We start from the raw sequence: 20,200 nt of genomic DNA, 5'->3' as shown, positions 1-20,200 counted from the left end.
TTAGGTTCAGGTGTCAACTTGGCCAGGTGAAGGTGCCTAGCTCTATTGCTGTGGACATGAGCCAATGACATGTGAATTTCATCTGTTGCTGATTACATCTGCAGTCATCTAGGAGGCATGCGTGCTGCAATGAATGATGTTTGATTTAACTGGCTAGAAGCTTAAGTGAGAGAGCTCAATGTAGTACAGCCAAAGCAGCTCAGCATAACTCATCTCAGCACTCACCACTCAGCCCAGGCCTTTGGAAATGCAGAAAGGAATCACCCCAGGGGAAGTTGTTGGAATTCAGAGGCCTGGAAAGAAGGCCAGCAGAGATTGCCCTGTGTCGGCCCAAATAAGAAAGAACCTCAATTGAAAGTTAGCTGCTTTGCTCTGAAGAATTATGTATTTTTATCTTTTTTTTAAAAAATATGGAACACTTCACAAATTTGCATGTCATCCTTACACAGGGGCCACACTAATCTTCTCCGTATCGTTCCAATTTTAGTATATGTGCTGCCAAAGTGAGTACAAGAACTATACGTTTTTAACTAAATAAATCTCCTTTTATTAGCCAATCCATCTCTGGTGTGTTGCATTCCAGCAGCTAGCAAACTAGAACACGACCTTAAGAAGCATCAAAAATAAAAGCTATTAACACATAGGGAAAAATATGATAACCATAAGTCAATACAATAGAAAACAAACCATTGAGAAAATTAGCAAAGCCAACAATAAGTTCTTTTAAAACATTAATAAAATAGAACTTCCAGCAAACTGTTTTCTATCAGAAAGTAAATCAGGGATATTATCAAAGACTTTACGGATATTACAAAAGTAATTAGAGAATATTATGAACAATGTTACATCAAGAAATGCACTTTAAATGAAGTGAACAAATTCTTTTAAAAAAATAAAACCTATCTAAACTGACACTGAAGAAAATGGAAAATCTGATAGCCATATTTCAGTTAATAAACTGATTTTGTAATAAATAAGTTTTCCACCCCTTAAAAAATTCTCAAGGCTTAGATGGTTCCCTAGTGAATTCATCAAACATTTAAGGAACTATTCTAATTGTACTCTATTTCTAGAAAACAATGAAGGAATGTATACTTCCCATCCCAATTTATGAGGCTAGAATAACTCCAATAGCTAAGAATAACAATTCCATTACAGAAAAAAAAGGAAGTAAAAAGAGAGAGAGGAAGAGAAAGAAAGAAAGAAAGAAAGAAAGAAAGAAAGAAAGAAAGAAAGAAAGAAAGAAAGAAAGAAAGAAAGAAATAAAGAAAGAAAGAAAGTAAAAGAAAGAAAGTAAAAGGAAGGGAGGAAGGAAGGAAGAGAAAGAAAGAGAAAGAAAGGGAAAAAGAAAAATTGGAAGGATGAGGAGAAAAAAGAAGGGGAAAAGAGATGAAAGGAAGGATGAGAGAGAAGTAGAGAGAAAAAGAGAAAGGGAGAGAGAAAGAAAGAAAAAGGGAAATAAAATCACAAACCAGTATCCCATATGGACATAGACATAAAAATTCTTAATAATGTATACAAATTAAATCCGGGATTTTATACAAGTACAGAGCATAATCCCATCAAAAATGTTGGGTGACATTTAAAAAAACATGATGAATTCAACACACTAGCAAAATAAAGGAGCAAAAGAAAATGATAATTTTAATAGATGCAGAAAGGAATTGACATAAATGCAACACATATTCATGAAAAACCTTTCAGCAAACAAGGAATAGAAGCAATTCTTCTATTTGGTAAAGAAATTCTAGGAAGAAAACAAAAAGGCCTATAGCTAATATTGAAAAGAGAGAATGCATTTTCCCCTAAGATCAGGAACAAAGCAGAGATGTCTGCTTATTGGAGGTTCTAGCCAATCCAATAAAGTGGGATTAAATGATTCTATTTGCCCAAAACTCATGAAACTGTACAGTTACTGTTTGTGCATTTTATTGTATAAAATTTAATCATAATAAAGCATTGATAAAATGTGATATTCAGAATCAGCTTAAAGGTAAAATAAATGGAATTTTACCTTACATCCCTCTTTTATCACTCATACAACAACCCAGTACATATTAGGAGGATACACTTAAATTCTCCCCGTCCCTTTCTATGAAGATTTCAGAGGAGTTATTTTACACTTCAATAGCTCTGAAGATACAACTATTAAGATTACAGGTCAAAAAACAAGATCTCTCAAACTATTACTGCCACCATTGCCACTGAAACGTCATGCCTCACTGCCAAGATGTGGATCCCTAGGCAAGACAAGCTGATAATTTTAGGACATGATACCTCTCTTTAAAAGGAAGAAAATTAGGCACATGTTTTAGGACTTGAAGACTTTATAGGAACCAAAATAAAGCAGTGGGAAGAACTTGAGTTGGTGATTCCATGTGAGCTTCAGTTTACTTGGATGTTCTCTACCTCATCACTTTGGTGTGAGAATTGAGATATAACTATATCTAGCCATACTACATTTCTAATATTATTGGTCTGTTTTCCATGCAAGAAGGTCTAATTTGACTTTCCTGAGGTCTATAGAGGTAACTTCTGATTTTAGGTCAAAAGATGCTTAAATTTCATCTATTATCATTTGCTTCTTCATCACATTCCTGTCTCTGTGAACAGATCAAAACAAACTACCTACTTCCTCTCAGTGTAGATAAGAATCCCATATTAGTCATCTCTCTCCTTTCCACATCTCCTAATTTATTTTATTTTAAATATACTTACTTGGTCTCTGGTTCTTTTAGGAAATAGTTTGAGGCAACTTTTAACAAATGATATGAAATAAAAGTAATAAAGTCAAGAGACAAATGGTCTTTAGTTAAACTAAAGAAGTTTGTTAGTTTCTTAGTAAAAACAACTATTTCCTAGCTCTAGCTCAAATTTTTATAAAAGAATCACATGGGCAGTGAGACAAAGAAGTCTTTAGACTTCCAGAATCTTTCATTTGCTCACCTGGTGGTCTATTGTCATAAATCTTGATTTAGTGTATGTGTAGGGGAAGGGTGGGGATAGCTAAGCACTAAATAATTCCTTCTCAAACTTTAATATGCATTTAAATGACACAGTGAGCTTATTAAAATGCTAAATTTGATTCATTATGTATACAATTGGGTGTGAGATTTCTCATTTCTAGTAAGCTTTAATGCTGGTCTATAAACTATCTGTTGAACAAGTAATCTTATGTATCAGAGTCACCCGGAGGCCTTGTTAAGGCACAGATGCAGATATTTGGCTCCACCCTGGGAGTTTCTAAAGTTGTAGGGTAGAGTTGGGACCCAAGAACTTTTATGTTTCCAGGTGTGGCTGGAAATTTTTATGTTTCCAGATGTTTTATGTGGCTGTGGTTGTAGGTACCACAGGGAACCACTGGCTATATGCCTGCTCAAGTGCAATAGATTGAGGGCTCCTGACTGGAAGTCAAGATAGCTGGGTCTTAATCAATTTACCTTATCATATTAATTCGGGTTTAGAATTTTAAAAAAAAACCTCTAAGATTCAGTTTCATCTATATAATGAATATTCTATGGTTCTATGACTCTGAAAAAGTGTCTCAACTCTGACTATTCATGAAAATTACCTGGAAACAATTTTTGTTTCGGTTTTGATATATATTTTTTGAGACAGAGGTTTCCATTTTCAAGAATATCAGTTAAATGATTTCAAGTGGAATACATTCATAATACTTTAAAAAGCTCCCTAAGAGCCATTGTATTAATGATTACTTACTCTGCAGTGATTTGCTATCAGTAGTTTGTTAACGGTTATGTCATATTATCACATATTACCTAAGTGTAACATACATTCTGGCATTACAACTGAAAAAAATTGTAAGATAAAGAAATTATAACTCTCTTTGCCTGGTCAGATAATTTTCACTTATACCTCTGTGCTGGTTTGAAATGATGTATATACCTTAGAAAAGCCATGTTTTAATTCTAATCCCATTTTGTAAAGGCAGCCATTTTTTTCTAATCCCTATTCAGCATTGTATGCCTGAAACTGTAATTAGATCATCTCCCTGGAGATGTGATTTGATCAAGAGTGGTTGTTAAACTGGATTAGGTTGAGGTTTGTCTCCTGAGGAGGTCAGAGCAAATGACATAGCCACGAGACGCAGAGTTCACCAGCCAGCGACCTTTGGAGATGAAGAAGGAAAACACCTCCCAGGGAGTTTCATGAAACAGGAAGCCAGGAGAGGAAGCTAGCAGATGATGTCTTGTTCTCCATGTGCCTTTCCAGATGAGAGAGAAACTCTGTGTTCACCATGTGCCCTTCCACTTGAGAAAGAAACTCTGAACTTCATTGGCCTTCTTGAACCAAGGTATCTTTCCCTGGATGCTTGTTTTAATTTTCTTGGTCTCAGAACCATAAACTAGCAACTTATTAAATTCCCCTTTTAAATAGCCATTCCGTTCCTGGTATACCGCATTCTAGCAGCTAGTAAACTAGAACAACCTCCATTGCTTATAGTTACTGGTCTTTACAACTTTTCCACGTGGTCAATGACTATTTCTAATTTAAAAAGTCCCATATAGAATGAAGTAATGAGAACAAATCTCTATTAGCAGAATTCAAGTAATAGATTAGAAGTTGTAAGGACCCAGGGCCCCACCTCCTCTTCCATTTTGAAAGCAAGTCACACAGCCACCTACATAATCATGGCAGACATAAAAGATCAAAGAATGTAAAACTCCCCTACCCTCATCAAGTCTCATGGGACTCTGAATCTTATAAACTGCACATACACACACACACACACACACACACCCTCCAGGGCGCCTCCTTCTCTCTTTTGGTTCTGGGCAGAGTGCAGGCTTCTATTTCCCTTACCAGCCACTATTGGGAAGAACTATTCTTCTGTACATAAGCTTCTAATTAAAACTCATGGTTAATCTTCTGTCTGGCATGTTTTTTGGTCTCAGGTTGTGCTAGGCTGGAACATTTAGAGAGTCAATCAGAAGACCAAAAAGCCACCAGATGTAGAGTGCATGAGTCTGGGGAAATAGGACTCTGTAAGGGAAATCCCACAGTGGCCAGCTTTGTTGATATGGGAGAAGTTACCCACTTCCTTGACTGTACTGCAGCAGTTGGCCACTGTTGTGTATGGCATGGCCAGCTACAGCAAGCTATCTCAGAAATAAAGAGGAATTAGATTTAAAGAATGCACTGAATGAGAGGCTACATTGTGTAGACAGGAGTTTAGAAAGATTGGCATGCCAGTATGCTAGAGTAAGAGGGTGTAGACTGCTCAAGGGGCATGCAAGGTGTATCCTAACTTCCCTTGACTAGGACCCAAAGGCTTAGGATCCCATGGATTCTACATCTAATGATGAAAAGAAGAAAAAAGAAGATGTTTGTGAGGCAAAGGGTGGAGTGACACCACATTTATGTGCTTCGGTTCCAAGGTTGCCTCTTTACTAAAACGAAATACAATTCTTTAGTATTCCCCTTTAATAGGGCTAGTCAACCCATTTTACCCTCATCTAGGAAGAACAAAGGATTTTCTTCAAGCTCTGGCAAGACTATTTACATAGACTGTTCATCTGCCACAGGCTTGTAGCGAAGAATTTGGCTAAGTGGAAAAATGCAATTCTATTTCATTATACTGATTATGTCATGTTAACCATTAACTTTTCTCCAGAATTAAAAGAAGCCTCAGATTCATTGCTATTTCATCTTAATAGCCATGAGTGTGCAACTGATCATGGTGTACTGTAATGCCTTGGTTTCCTTATCAAATAGTTGGGTACCACATGGTTGTAAAAGCAAAATTTATTCCTTATATGGTAATTGATCATTGCTTTCCTATGCCGTATGTGCTGGTTTGAAACTGTTGTGTACCCCAGAAAAGCTATGTTCTTTAATTTTGATTCAGTATTATAAGGTGGCATCTTTGTGACTGAATTGTTTTCAGGGAGATGTGACCCATTCTATTTTGGGTGGGACTTTTTGATTAGGTGGTTTCCATGGAGATGTGTCTCTGCCCATTCAAGGTAGATCTTAATTCATCTACTGGAATCCTTTAGGGACCAGTTTTGGAAAAAGCTTCAGAGCTGACACAAACAGGGACATTTGGAGATGCAGGAAAAAATGCCCCCGGGGAAGCTGTTTCAAAGGAGAAGCCAAGAGAGAAGACTAGAAGACTTTGCCATTCATCTTCCAAGGTGACAGAGGAACCACAGATATCATTGGCCCCTCCTCGAGCCAAGGTATGTACCCCTAGGTTTGGACATTTTTATGACCTTAGAACTGTAAATTTGTAACTTGATAAATTCCCTTTATAAAATACAACCCTATTTCTGCATTTCCAGCAACATTAAAAAACAAAAACACAACATATGCCAAAACAACTAATGGCTTTCTTGGGTTTGCTGGGGTATTGGAAACCTTTTGTTCCTCACTCAGCCCAAATGTTAAAACCTGTGCATATTTTGATTAGGAAAAGTTATCTCTGGGAATGGGAAACTAACCAGCAAGCTACTTTTGAGAAAGCCAGATGGGCCAGTGTACTGGCTTGTGCTTTATAGGGGTGGTGAACCCAGATGTGCCTTGTGAATTGATATGGCCGGTACCAGTATTGGCTTTTGCTGGGTCTTATGCAAAGGCAATAGACACAGTGAGTTAAAAGAGCCAAACTGTGGTACAGTCCCTTAGGAAAACAACTGTGTGCTTTCTATAGTGCCTTACTGCAAGTTGAAGGACTAAATTAGAAATACCCTGTAAAATTAAGAGCAGCCCTCACCATACAGGGGTGGATATGGGATATTGTCACTAAACCTCACTCAGGCAGTGTACAATTGAGCACATTAATGCAATGGAAATCCTATCTGCTATAGTACAGCATTTTGAACAATAACCCCTTAAGTGCAAAAATGCATGATATCTTGGAGAAGTTTCCTGTATGGAAGAACAATGCTTGTCCTTCCCTGCTGATCCTCCTGAGGTGGCTGTCTCTGTGCCCACTGTTGATGAATGCAGCAGTATATCTATGTCTGCCTGGTATACTGATGGATCAGCTAGCACACAGGCAGCCTGCCACCTGGACAGTAGCCATGCAACCTGTTACAGACACTCTATACGGTGGGAAACTGGGACAATGCAGAGCAGGAAATGGACTGAATTTAGGGATGTATGGATGGTCATTGTTCATGAACCAGGAGATGCATTCACTATTTGTGCTGACAATTGGACAGTGTCCTGGGGCCTGGGAGTGTGGATGGCCAGGTGGAAGCAAAAGCAATGGACTATTGTCTCTCACCCTTATAGGGAAAAGAAATGTGGGGAGATATCTGGACTACCTGTCAGAAATAAAAGGTAACCATGTTTCTTGTCTCTGCCTTTAACACTAATTCTTTACCTGGCAATACTGAAGCAGATGCTTCAGCAATAAATTGCAATTTAAAACCAACATCACATGAGACTGCTAAGTGGTTGCATAGAAAAATAGGACACCAAGTGTACCAGACTCTATAGAGACTGTCACAGCAAATTCAGCTGCCCATCACATGGCAACAACTGAAAGAAGTCTGGATACCTGCCCCTCCTTTTGCTGTTACATTCAAGGATGCTTCCTCAACAACTTGGTCGCTTCAGCCAAGAGCACAGTCCAGTCATCAGGTGGCAGGTAAATTAGATTGAACCCTTTCCCTTATCTGAAGGTGTAAAATATGCCTTTACAGTCATTGATATGGCCACTGGGCTGGCTTTCCCAATACGGAACCCTAACCAAAGAGCTAAAATACATGGCTTAGAAAAGTTCAGTGCAATTTTTGAGGTCACCACACATGTGAACAGTGACGGAGGACCCCCTTTACCAGACAACTAACCCACACCTGAGCTACTGAACATGACGTCTTATAGAAATTTCATTTGCCTTACAACCTCACAACAGCAGGGTTAATTGAAAGAAATGCATCAGCTTTTAAAAGTTGATAAGCAATTTCTGCAGTAGTAGACACCGCAGTTGTATCTGGCCCTCCCTAGCTTCAATTTATTGCCCCAAGGAGCTGCTTCCTCTGTGCTGAAGTGGTAATGGCAGGGCCCATGCAAGCACTGTGAATTCAGGTAAAAGGACCAGCAACACTACAACTTCAATGAGGTAATGAAAATAACTTGCTTTTGCCTGTGCCACAGTATCAAAAATTGGGGAAAATAAGGTAGTTCGGCTGTGGTCCTGGTCAATGCAGCTGTCACGGAGAGTGGGGTCACCCAAAATTTAAATATTAGATCATAGTTTATACACAAAATACCAAAAGTTATATATGTAACCAACCTAGGATCTCTCATACTTCAAGCACAGTATGTAGGATTCTGTGGAGACGTATTATACCCAGGCTAATTGTGGATTCGACTCCAGTAAGCTCCAGAAAACTGCAGAAGGAAAAAGTGTGGTATAAATTTCCATCTCTACTAATGGAAATTTAGCTTGTTCACTTCTTATCTTTAGTGTCATAGCAAATACCTTCCTGCAGTAGGCTTCTGCGGTAACCTACATGCACAATAGATCTCAATACTGAGTGTGCACTGAATTGCCACTGTCAGGTGCCACCTGCCCTTTGGACTGTGGACTGTGACCCCTGTGAATTGGACTTCATAGAATACCCTGCTGGTCAGGTAGAATTCAGCCCATGGAAAATTTGTATGAAAATCTTCTCATTTAAAACTGCAATCCAGGTTTTATCAACTATCCGTAATGGCATCATGCTGTGGCATTGTTTTCTCTTTGTCGGGAACTCCTTATGCTCTGTCGTCTATTATACTATTAATGAATGCAGTGTCCGTCCTATGCTCAGTGTGGTCTGCTGTGTGTGGGTGGATTGTAAGGACCCAGGGCCCTGGACCCACCCCCTCCTCCATTTTGAGAGCAAGTCATACAGCCACCTACTTGCCCATGACTGGGACAGATGTTAAGGGTCAAAGAATGTGAAACTCCCTTCCTCTAATCAAGTCTTGTAGGACTCTGCATCTTAGAAGCTGTGCCCCCAGAACTCCTCTCTTTCTCTTTTGGTTCTGAGCAGAGTGCAGAGTTACATTTCCCAGTTGACTGCCATTGGAATGAACTAATCTTCTGTCTGTAAACCCCGAATTAAAGCTCAAGTTAATCCTCTGTCTGGCAAGTTCTTTGGTCTCAGGGTTGTGCAAAAGTTTTGCATTTGTTCCATGTTTAAAGGGTTTGGGTGCTAAATGTTGCTTATATACATTATCACATTTAAACTTCCCAACAGATGCTTGAAATATGTCCTATATATTCTGTTTCATAGATGAAGAAACTGAGGTTTAAATAAGTTGAATTGCCCCAGATCTTTCTTAAAAAATATAGATTTGTGTCATTCAAGGAAGGCAATGCTTCAAAGATTTCCATTCTCTATTCTCCAGACACTATGAATATGTTACTTTGCATAAAAAGACAGTTTATTGCATTTTATCTGTTTTTACTTTTTTTTTTCTCTTTCTTCTTTAATTGTCAAGAAGGAAATACAGAGACTAAGGCAAAACATGCCTTCAGACGCTGTGAATATGTTACTTTGCAGATGTGACTAAGGTTAGGGACCTTAAGATAGGGAGAGTGTCCTAGCTTACCCAACAAGTCCAATTTAATCATATGAGTCCTTAAAAGAATAGGAAGGCAGAAGTGTGAGTTAGAGAGATGTGATATGAAAAGGACTTTACCTTACAGAGCTGGCTATGAAGACAAAAAGGGTGGTACTGAGCCAAGAAATATGGTGACTTCTTGAAGATATGGCGACTCAGCTGAGAGATAGCAAGAAAATGGGGTCATCTGTCCAGAACTGTAAAGAACTAAATTCTGCCAACAACTCAAATGAATAGGAAAGGAATTCTCCCCTAGACCCTCTAGATAGGAACGCAGCCTATTGAAACACTGATTGTATTTCAGTGAAACCTCTACTGGACTTCTGACCTACAGACTTATCAGATAATAGATACATGTTGCTTTACATCACTAAAATCTCAGCAGCAACAGGGAATTAACACTCTCTTCAAATTGTGTTTTATATGTAACCGTTTGTTTCTCCTATATATAGCACTTGTCTGTCCTCTTTATCATGAAGCATCATATTTTTATGGTGTGAGCAATCTTTGAAAACATTTGCATACCAGGAACTTAATGTTTAAGAAATTAGGAGTCAAAATTGACATGTCAACCTACAGACATGTCTAAGCATCAGAGTGTGGGAGACTCCAACTATTCCCATGAAAAAAACAATGATGTGGTTCTCTTTCACCCCAGTGTTCCCTGCCATTGGATTTGCCCCAAGGAAGGGAACTATTCGGGTATTTCTTTTTCTCAGTAAAGTGACCCTGAACACCAGATATTAATGGTTAGATTTTCACAAATAAATTACATAGGCCAATGAAGAAAAGGCTTAATAAGAATTTGTAAAGACACCTTTAGGCTGATGAGCAACTTTCAGGATTTGTCTAAAGTCATTGGATCTTAGTGAGATAATTCCTAGTCAAACACAACCTGTTTACGGAGGCCTTAGTACTAAGAAGTTCCTGAATGAGTTAGCAAAGTCTGACCATTGAGCAGAAGCAAGATTGATCAATATGGTTGAGATTTAAATCACTAACTTTTTTCTCTAGCACTGTTAGTGTATTGTTCTCAAGATTTATTTCTCATGCTGAGCAGTGTGCTTTTTTCAGAATGTAAAAGGGAAAGATAAATGGGCAATAGTTCTTTGAAAGATTTTGATAGCAAACTTTTCCAAACACCTAGAAATGTATAGGTTTCAGAATCAAGTTAGTGGTCTATCCTTATTTTTAATGTTTTTAAACCAAAATAGCTACCAATTTGAACATCAGGGACTCAGACATGCTGATTTTACCCTAGCTGTTTAGCTCATAAGTGCTTATAGAGATTACTGCTCTTTGGCGTGTTCCCATTTGATTTTCCTTCCTTTCATTCTCTTTCACACATATATCCATCCCTGTATGTTAATTGTAATGAATCATTAGAAATGTTCATGGCTACAATCATTTAATTTTTAAAGACTGTTGTTTTAATTTCCTAGCTACTAAAACAGGACCATATAATGGGATGGTTTAAACAATGGGGATTTATTGGCTCACAATTTTGAGAGTAGAAGAAGTCCAAAATCACAATATCAGCAAGGCAATGGTTTTTCCGTGAAGACAGGGCCATTCTGGGTCTGGGTCTTAGTGATCCTTGGGGCTTAGCTTTACCATCCCATGGCCATGCTAATGGCGACATCTTCAACCTTCTTTTCCAGGTTCCTGCTGCTCCCCTGCGGTTTCTCTCTCTGTAGCCTTTCCTTTAAGGCCTCCAGAGATAGGTTTAAGACTCATTCTGATTCAGTGGAGCCACACCTTACCTGAAGCAACCTCATCAAAAGGTCCTATTTACAATGGATTTACACCCACAGGGACAGATCAAGGTCAAGGACATTTTTCACTACGGTACATAACGCCAAGCCATCACAGCTAATTGTAGAATCCTCTTCAGACTTAAGGAGAAACTGGACCCTTTGCCAGATGACTTTAGGAAACAGACTGAATAAGCACCATTTAGGTACTGGTTGACAGTAGCTTGAAAACCTCTTCTTCTATTTATGTAACTGGAAAGAGACAGTTTATTGCCTTATATCTGTTTTTACTTTTTGTCTTTTTTTTTTCTCCTTCTTCTTTAATTATCAAGAAGGAATCAAGGAGACTAAGGCAAAACATGCCTTTCACAAACTTAACTGAAATTAAAGTAGAATTTGAATTACAGGCAATGTGTAGTTTATAAAAGTAAAACCACAAGTAGCACAGTACCTATAGATTAACTGGCTTGGACCCAACTTTAAGCAATCATATAGCCATGTCCTAGCCTCTGACCAGAAATGTTAAAGACACAAATTCTTTTTGAGATCTTTCCCTTTGCTGAATCTTTAATGCAATGTAAAATAGCTGCTTAGCAGCCGTACTTCCTTCCTCTTTCAAATTTCTAAGAAATTTTGCTTTTCATTTCCCAAAATTAAAATCAGTTTTTTCCCAGATCAGAGAAATTTATTAAAAGTATCTATATTCTCTCAATTCATTCTTTAGTAACTTCCTTCAGAACTGATTAGTTCTTTGTATTTGGTAATAGAGTTCTGAAATTCCTTATTATTACAGTGTCAGTGCCTTAGTATGCTTTTCTTGGTAACTGCTATAAAGTAGGTAACTTAAGATGATTTCTTGGCTAAATATTAGGAAGTAGAACAAAAAAATGATTATGAGAATATTTTCAGTTAAGCCTAATTTAAAATATAGTCATATGAGATTGTACATTTGTTTATATTAGAAAGAATATCATTTGGCATTAATATTCCGTTTGCTTATGTAGTAGGGCCTGCAGTTCCCCTTTCCACCATAACAGGCATTTTAGCTTGTTCTTTCTTGCTTCTCTGTCACTATTATCTAAATGTAAACTGAGTGAAGTTGCAAAATAAAATGCTACATTACAACTGGGGAACAGGCTGTTTCATCTCAGGTTTAGTTTGGAACAAGGAAACTAATATATCTGTCTCATTTGGTTTATGGATAAATTTTCACTGACCTCAGTGAAGGTAAAAACAAAAATGATTTCAGTTTATTTAATCCATATGTCATGCATAAGCAAGGATTGATCACTTTTAAAATGCTAAATTATTACTAAAGTGAGTTAATAAATAATTGTCAAGATTTCAGAATTAGGGTTATTACTTTTCCTATTAATAGATCTCAATTTTAATAAAATGCTTTGCATTGGCACATAAAAGGGATGGTATGTATGGTAGGCAATTGAAATTGTTACTTATTTATTAAAAATAACTTCCCACAAATATCTATATTAATTTCGTACAAAGAAGACTTCAAAACAAGGAAAATTAACAGGGATAACGAATGTCATTGCATAATAATAAAGACATCAGTTTTCCAAGAAGACATAGCAATCACTAATGTATATGCATCTAACAACACACTGTCTAAATACACATGGAAGGAACTGATAGAACTTCAAAGAGAAATAGACAAATCCAGTATTATAGTTGGAGACTTCAACACACAATTAGTAATTGACGAATCCAGCACGCAGAAAATCAGTAGGATGAGGTTAAACTGAACAGTGCCATCAATCAACAGTGTTAGCGACATTTAGAGAATCCAAGAAGAGCAGAATACACATTATTCTGAAATTCATATGGAACATTCTTGAAGAAAGATGTAATCCTGAGCCATAAAAACACATCAACAAATTTATAAGAATAGATATCATGCAAAGCATGCTCTAAAGCAAAATGGTTAAATGAAGTTAAATGAAGAATCAAAAAGAAAGATAATTTAAATGCCCTCAAGTATTTGGAGACACAACACACTTCTAAATAACATAGGCTAAAGAAGAACTTGAAAGAGAAATTATAAAATATTTTGAACTGAATAAAGCTGAAAATACAAATTATCCAAATTTGTGGTATGCAGTGCATATAGTGCTTAAGAGCAAATTTTCTAGCATTACATATATATAAAAGAATAGAATAAAGATCCAAAATAAATAGCCTAAGCTTCCACTTCGGGAATATAGAGAAAGAAGAGCAACAATAACCTAAATCAAACAGAAGAAAAAATTATAAAATTTAGGGCAGAAACCAATGCAATTCAAAGATAGATTCAATAGAGAAAATAAGTGAAATCAAAACTTAGTTCTTTAAAAGAATCAATAAAATTGATGAACATCTAGCCAGGCTAACCCAGAAAAACAGGAGTAATGTATAAATTGCTAATAAGAGAAATGAAAGAAGGGTGATCGCTAATGACATCCTGAAAATTAAAATGTTAATAAAGGAATATTATGAACAACTCTATGTCTACCAATTTGATAAAAATGAAATGGACCAAATACTTGAAAGGAACAATCTACCAAAATTCACACAAGGAGAAAGAGATAACCTGATTAAGACCAAATGTATTTTAAGAGTTGAATCAGTAATTAATAACCTTACAAAACAGAAGGCATGAGACATGGTTTTAAAGGTTAATTCTACCAAACATTACAGAAAAAAAAAAAAACTTCCTATGACTTTCTCTGAATTATTTATGTGAAATACCCAGTATAAACCTGAAGATTGTGTTGTACTCTGATAATATAATAATATTGATTGCACGAGTATGAAGTTTTGAGTGTTTACTAAATCTTGGCACATTGCTATATGCCTTTTATTTGTAAAATGCCATTAAAAAAAAGTCTTCACTTTTGAATGATGTGGGGATTAATAGGCAAGAGAGATACGTACCAGGACTTCAGAAGAAAAATCGAAGGGGTGACTTTTCAGTTTGGAGCAGCAGGAGAAAACAAGAGTTCAAGAAATTCAAAGAGAAGTCCTCCAGAGATAAAATATAATCATTATTTAAAAGATAAGCCTTCAGTAATTCACAAAGCATTGTGTCTACTAAGTGTCTACTATTTCCCAGGCACTGTGCCGGGAAATAATATGTGATAGTCCTCACTCATCATGGTTGTTAGTCTATAACTTGATAAGTACATTCAAAACAAAGTCACGGCACAAAAGTCAGGAAGTTGTTGTACATGGGATGACTTAACCGAAGTGAGTGTATTTTCTTGGAAAAAAATATGGATATAATAAAGAAAAATTGCTAAATGTAGAAATGAATTAATGGTGAATGGAAACAGAAACATAGTTTGTTGATATCAAGATTAAAGTAAATTGTTCTTTAAAAAGTAATGGACAGTTTCTGCCCATACAAAAAAACACAAACAAACAAACAAAAAAAGTAGTTAGTGTGTGGTTAGTTCCTGTTTCTTTTACTCACTTTGGGCAGCTGCATTGAGTCAGGTCACAAGGGAACTATTTTTCACCCAGAGGCAGCGACTTAACTAAACAGTCTTTAGAAGGCAGCATGGCAAATGCAGCTGCCAAAAGTGCTTGATATAACCTGGGATTAGAATTTGCGCTGGAAGGAGCTGGCTCAATGTGTCATACAAATATGAAATGCTTGTAATTGCGTGTTTCTAAATTGAAACTCTGGCATCTGTTGGAATATTTTCTGATGCCAAGAAACCAAATGAAACAAAATTAAAGAAACTGAAGTTGGAAACCCAAGAACAGTAATATCTTAAGTACTGAATTACAATGTTTCTCCTTTAATATTTAGACCTATAGCTTTTGACCTGCAGAACTTGCAATAATGATTTATTTATGTGATCCATTTATAATTTAGACTGAATTTTATTTATTTTCATCCTTTAAATGGATTAAGAAATTGAGTGTTTGCTATGGGTAAACTTGATTCAGAAATTTGACTTTTTAGGATACTAGAATCCCTTATCCTGCAGAAAACTGATAACTGAATTTTGGGAAGGGTAACTTGTAAAACCTTAAGGTGAAAAGTGTAAGGAGAAGTACTCAGTTCCTTCCCCAAACGAAGACTACGCAGTTCCTTTCAGACCTTACTCATAGTTAGTCATATTTTCCATAGCATAATTGGTTTACATTTTTAAATCAAGGGGATACAATGACTTATATATCCTACTTCTGTCTTACATATTATGAATTATTCTCAGACGGTCCAAACACTGATTTTGAACAGGTCTTTCACATTTCCCCAGGGGAGGGAAAAGAAAGCGGCTGATTCAACTTTGTCCATTTGGTTTTGACTACTTATAAAGCAGATGACTGCAGAATTCAGGTGGGGATTTTCTCTAGAACTAATTATTCTTTCTAAATTTCTCTTTTTTGAATGGGTAATGAAAGTATAATGGAATTACTGTATGCAAATGCATTAAGTTGAATAAATAATTCCAATTAAATATTACTTCTAAATGAAATTTTGACTATCTGACTGATGTCTGTCAAATTGGGGAGTAAAATAAAAAAAAAACCAAACAGGTGACTAAATTTATCATTAATAGTCATCATTATTTTTCATAAACAATGGTAGCCATTTACATTTGTGTAGTGTCTAAAATCTACTGGGTTTTTATTCATCACCTTATTTAACCCTGCTAGCAATCTATTTCCATAGGAGGTAAAGGTATTGTTATCTCCTTTCACAACTGAAGAAGTCGAAGGGCAGATTATATGCCCATTAGGTTGGTGAAGAGAATTAGAACTCAAATCTCAAAAGGATCCTTCATGGACTAACTTTTTCCTAACAAAAAAAGTCAGCTCTGTTATCTGAGTTCTTAATATTTCGCTGGTTTTGTGGATGCACAAATGAAAAGGCATCTGCTTCCTTCTAATAAGTAGTTAAATTGAAAAAACAAATTCCATTCCTTTGTCTTTTTTTACTTACACTGACAAGCGAGGATACTAAAGAGTTGTGATGTACCAAAATGTTGTAAAGAAGAGGAGATAAGAGAAACAAATTGTGTGTGTGTGTGGGGGGTGGATTATGGGGAAAATTTTTACAAAAAATCGTTGTAATTGGCCTACTAAAAACTGAATAGGGCTTAAACCAAGGTAGTGCAATGCAGATAGCAAGGATGGGACAAGCTTAATATATATTGGGCAAAAAATTTAACTATAGTCGAGAAATGAATGGCTATTGGGAATAAAGAAAAGTGGGTAATTGAGGATGACTGTTATTCTTTTTTCCAACATGGGAGTGATAGTAGCATTAAGGTGAAATAAGACAAGAGAAAGGAGGAGCCAGTCATATTGTCATCAGCCTAAACTTCTTTTCTTACCTCCATCCTCCATTCTCATTGGTGATATCCTTGCCAAAATTTAAGCCTTCATTTCTCTACCTATGTTTTTCTTTGTCTAAGTCAACATTATAATTCAGAAGCAGAAGTCTGTTTTCATCAGAAGGGAGAAAGTTTTCAGGACTAGTTCCCAGAAGGAATCCTCATGTCAATAAATTCAAACAGAAATAGGTTACCATGACCTTATGGGAAGTTGGACAATTAAGGAATGGAAAACACAGAGAATGAACTTAGACAAGAAAAGTTATTGTTTGGTCAAATGAAGAAGAATACTTGACACAGAATTAAAGTGCTCTACTCGCAGCTACCATGGTGAAAAAAAAGCCCTTCTTACAGCAGACACCTTGGTATGTGAAACCCAAGAGTAAATGCTGTATACAGTGGTTAGAGTGATCTAGTTAGTCTCATCTTGGCATGGGCTGAGGAAGAACTGGGAAGGATTTCTATTTCAGGCAAAGAATGAGATAAGGACAGGAAAATTTTGAGGTGAAATAGAAGCTGCGGGCTTGATATGCCTAGTGATATTTCTGCAGCAGACATCGAATAGCTCAGTGTAGAGAACAGACCCTGTGCCTAGCCACATAGCCTCCTCTGTTTGACTGGTCAATTTTGTCTTTGGACTGAGTAAAGCAAACAAGCTCATTCATTTGTATCTTATATAAATTAACCCTAGAGAGTCTCAATCCAGGTGGCACACCCTTTAACCTGTGCTTTATTTTAGCATTAGTGAGTCAAATAGGGGTTCAATTTGTCCACACCCTCTATTAAATCCTCAACTACTTCTCAATGTTTCTACAAAATTGCACTTAAGAAAAATAGTGACTGATAGGCAGGTCACAGAGTGAAACATTCATAAAGTAAAATTTCCAAAGTCTATACTTATTTTCGTAAGGATGTCCTGAATGTCCCTCTACTTTAAAATTTACATAATCATAGCAATAAAAATAATGTGGATGACCTGAGATTTAATAAAACTAAGAGTAGTGTTCATTTCAGAAAAGTTAAAAAGTTAAAATATGTACCACAGTATAGAGAGCTATTATTAATATGTCAGCTATAATAAATAATTCATAATACACTGAGAATATTTAAAAAACATTTTTCATTAGTTGCTTATTCTACTAGTTAGTTTCCTTCATTGATCAGAAACTCAAATAGTTGTAAGTTACTAATCAGACTTCAATTTTATATAATTACACACATACTTTATAAAATTTTCCATTAAAGAACAAAATATTTGGGGGGGTATATCACTAACCTTTATAGGAAAGCAGTTTGTCAAATGATTCACCCCATTTCAATGCTTCTTCAGGAGAAACTCTGTTCAAGAAACAAAATGTTTTATAATGAAATGTTCAGGGAATTCTGTTTATGAATCTTCTCTAGGATATGCTATGTTGCAGCTCTTTTCAGTCATATTTCACTAGGTATCTCCTTTGATTACTATAAAATTAGGTTTTATTCACATTGGCAACCTTCAAAAACATTGGTATAATTTATTTTGTCACTTTGCCTATCCAACAATGTTTTAAAATAACATTAAATATTTTCTCGGGTGGTGTGAATTATTTTGTTTTTAAGGAAAATATAATAATGTGTTGTATTAGAAAGTACCAAAAGCAAAATAAAAGGAACTAGGTCAACCATTTTTTGAAATTCAGTAAATATGAGAACCTAATCTTTTAGTAAAAAAAAAAAAAATACTGCAATTTCCTTGAAATTCTCACCACAATATGCTGCAATTTTTTTTAAAACAAATACAGGAAGCTTGACTGCTAAAGTTCAAAGGAATAAGAAATTTAAAGATTTTTCACAACAATAAAATATTTTAGAGATTATGAAAATTTAGAGTTGATGGCATTTGTCTTGGATATTTTATTGGTCATATTTCAAATTTGGAAGCTTTGTGCTGGTTAATATATGCTTCTATTTTCTTTTTGAATTAAAAGTGGCTAAAATTACAAAATAGCAATCATTTGCATTTTACTTGCTGCTATACATATAGCTTTTTTTTCAAACTACTGAGAAATTGATGAATAGCCATTTCCTACTATAATATTGAATTGTGACATCTCTTTAATGAGTAGTTCATCAGTTTATAAGGACTAATACATATCATTTAAAATTGACAGGTATATAATTTTGAGTTCCTTTAAGTTTGTATTTGATACTTAATTCTAGCTACTAAACTGGTTTAATTTTATGAAATATTCCTAGTTTCTTGTTTCTTGAAATGAGGTCTCCAAAGTTCTTTATACTACTATATAACTTCCAATAAAATAGAAATCCCTTTTTTTTTCTCTTTCTGGACATTTTAATGACAAAATCCAAAAAATATCTCAAAAAAAAAACCCCACAAAAAAACAATTAAAAGTCATTCACCTTGTATCACTGGCCAAGTACCCGGATCTACTAGCGCAGGTCTCTTCATGAAACTCGGGTTTCTGCAGGAGGAGACTTAACCTATTTCTTTTTTCCTTGGCTCTAGAATAAAAAGACATTAGCTTCAGGATAATTTGGATGACAGTTAAAATCTCTCCTTCTGACTACCAAACAAGTTTGTAATTGGCAATGCATACACAGACTCACAATGGTTCTCCTATAGAATCCGTTTACTTTGTGGAAGGATGAAGATAGTATATGTGAAAAATCTGTTTCTCTCTTCACTCAGTAAGCAGTACAGTACTGGGGAATGTATTTCAATAAGGATTTTGTTACTACTTCTGTGTAGCTAAAATTGTTGCACTTATATTTTAAATGAAAGCACTTTAGATTTAACAGCTGTTTACTCAATAAATAAAAGGCTTTTTTTTTTCCTACTGCAATAGTACAGTCAATATATTTCTAGCGGGTATTTCTAAAACAACTGCTAACAAATATTTGACGTCAAGTATGTGTTAAAAAGCATAAGGCTGTTTCAAAAATTTATGACTTTACCTGAGTTTGTCTTCTTTGCTCGTTTCTTCTTTTCCTGAACCATGCATTAACTTGAAAAAAGTTTTTTCCTTTGTTTCACACATATTTAATTGAGAAAAGAAAACCAATGATGTTTCCATCTTCTCTCTTTAAAATAAAGAGATGTTTATTACATCATTCTCTAGCTCACTTGATACTACTATTCTGGAGTTATACATGGGAGGACAGAAAGTTATCGCGACTTTTTCAGCAATACTCAAAAAATGGTTGAGCTATGTTTTTCACATCTGCAAAATTGCAGAACTGAGGAAGTGCAAGTCTGTCCTGAGTTGTTTAAGGAAATGATACTACAAATTTGCAAAGTGACTCTTGTTCTTCAAGATAAAGGCTAGTATTACCACAGTGCAACTTCTTGTTCTTGTTTGTGCAACCAGAATGATGCTTTAATAGACCCAAATGGCACTGTCATTTCCCACAGGAACTTTTTTTCTTTTTTTTACTTACCTTAATGTGCGTAATGTGTGTTAAGATATGTTGTGGCAAAGCAAAGTACTATCATTAGGAGAAAATTTCCCCTTTTTA

General features: G+C 35.8%; 1 protein-coding gene and 1 non-coding gene across 2 annotated transcripts in view; both read right to left on the bottom strand.

Annotated features, from left to right (window-relative positions):
• The window catches only part of RGS18 (regulator of G protein signaling 18), a 38,032-nt gene extending 18,061 nt beyond the window's left edge, over positions 1-19,971 (bottom strand). Inside the window, exons 1-3 of the mRNA XM_077157267.1 lie at positions 19,640-19,971; positions 19,085-19,186; positions 17,961-18,022 (exon numbers count right to left, since the gene is read on the bottom strand). Of these exons, the coding sequence (XP_077013382.1) occupies positions 17,961-18,022; positions 19,085-19,186; positions 19,640-19,758 (283 nt within the window). The 5' untranslated portion in view covers positions 19,759-19,971. The remainder of the gene's footprint in view (positions 1-17,960; positions 18,023-19,084; positions 19,187-19,639) is intronic.
• Positions 405-511, bottom strand: LOC143681819 (U6 spliceosomal RNA). The gene has a single exon (XR_013174876.1). It is a non-coding gene; the product is annotated as a U6 spliceosomal RNA (small nuclear RNA).
• Positions 19,972-20,200: the final 229 nt, after the last annotated feature.

This window comes from Tamandua tetradactyla, chromosome 4 (assembly GCF_023851605.1).
Source record: "Tamandua tetradactyla isolate mTamTet1 chromosome 4, mTamTet1.pri, whole genome shotgun sequence".
NCBI classification, from domain to species: domain Eukaryota; kingdom Metazoa; phylum Chordata; class Mammalia; order Pilosa; family Myrmecophagidae; genus Tamandua; species Tamandua tetradactyla.
Note: the sequence above shows the minus strand (reverse complement) of the source record. Positions and strands in the feature narration are given on the sequence as shown.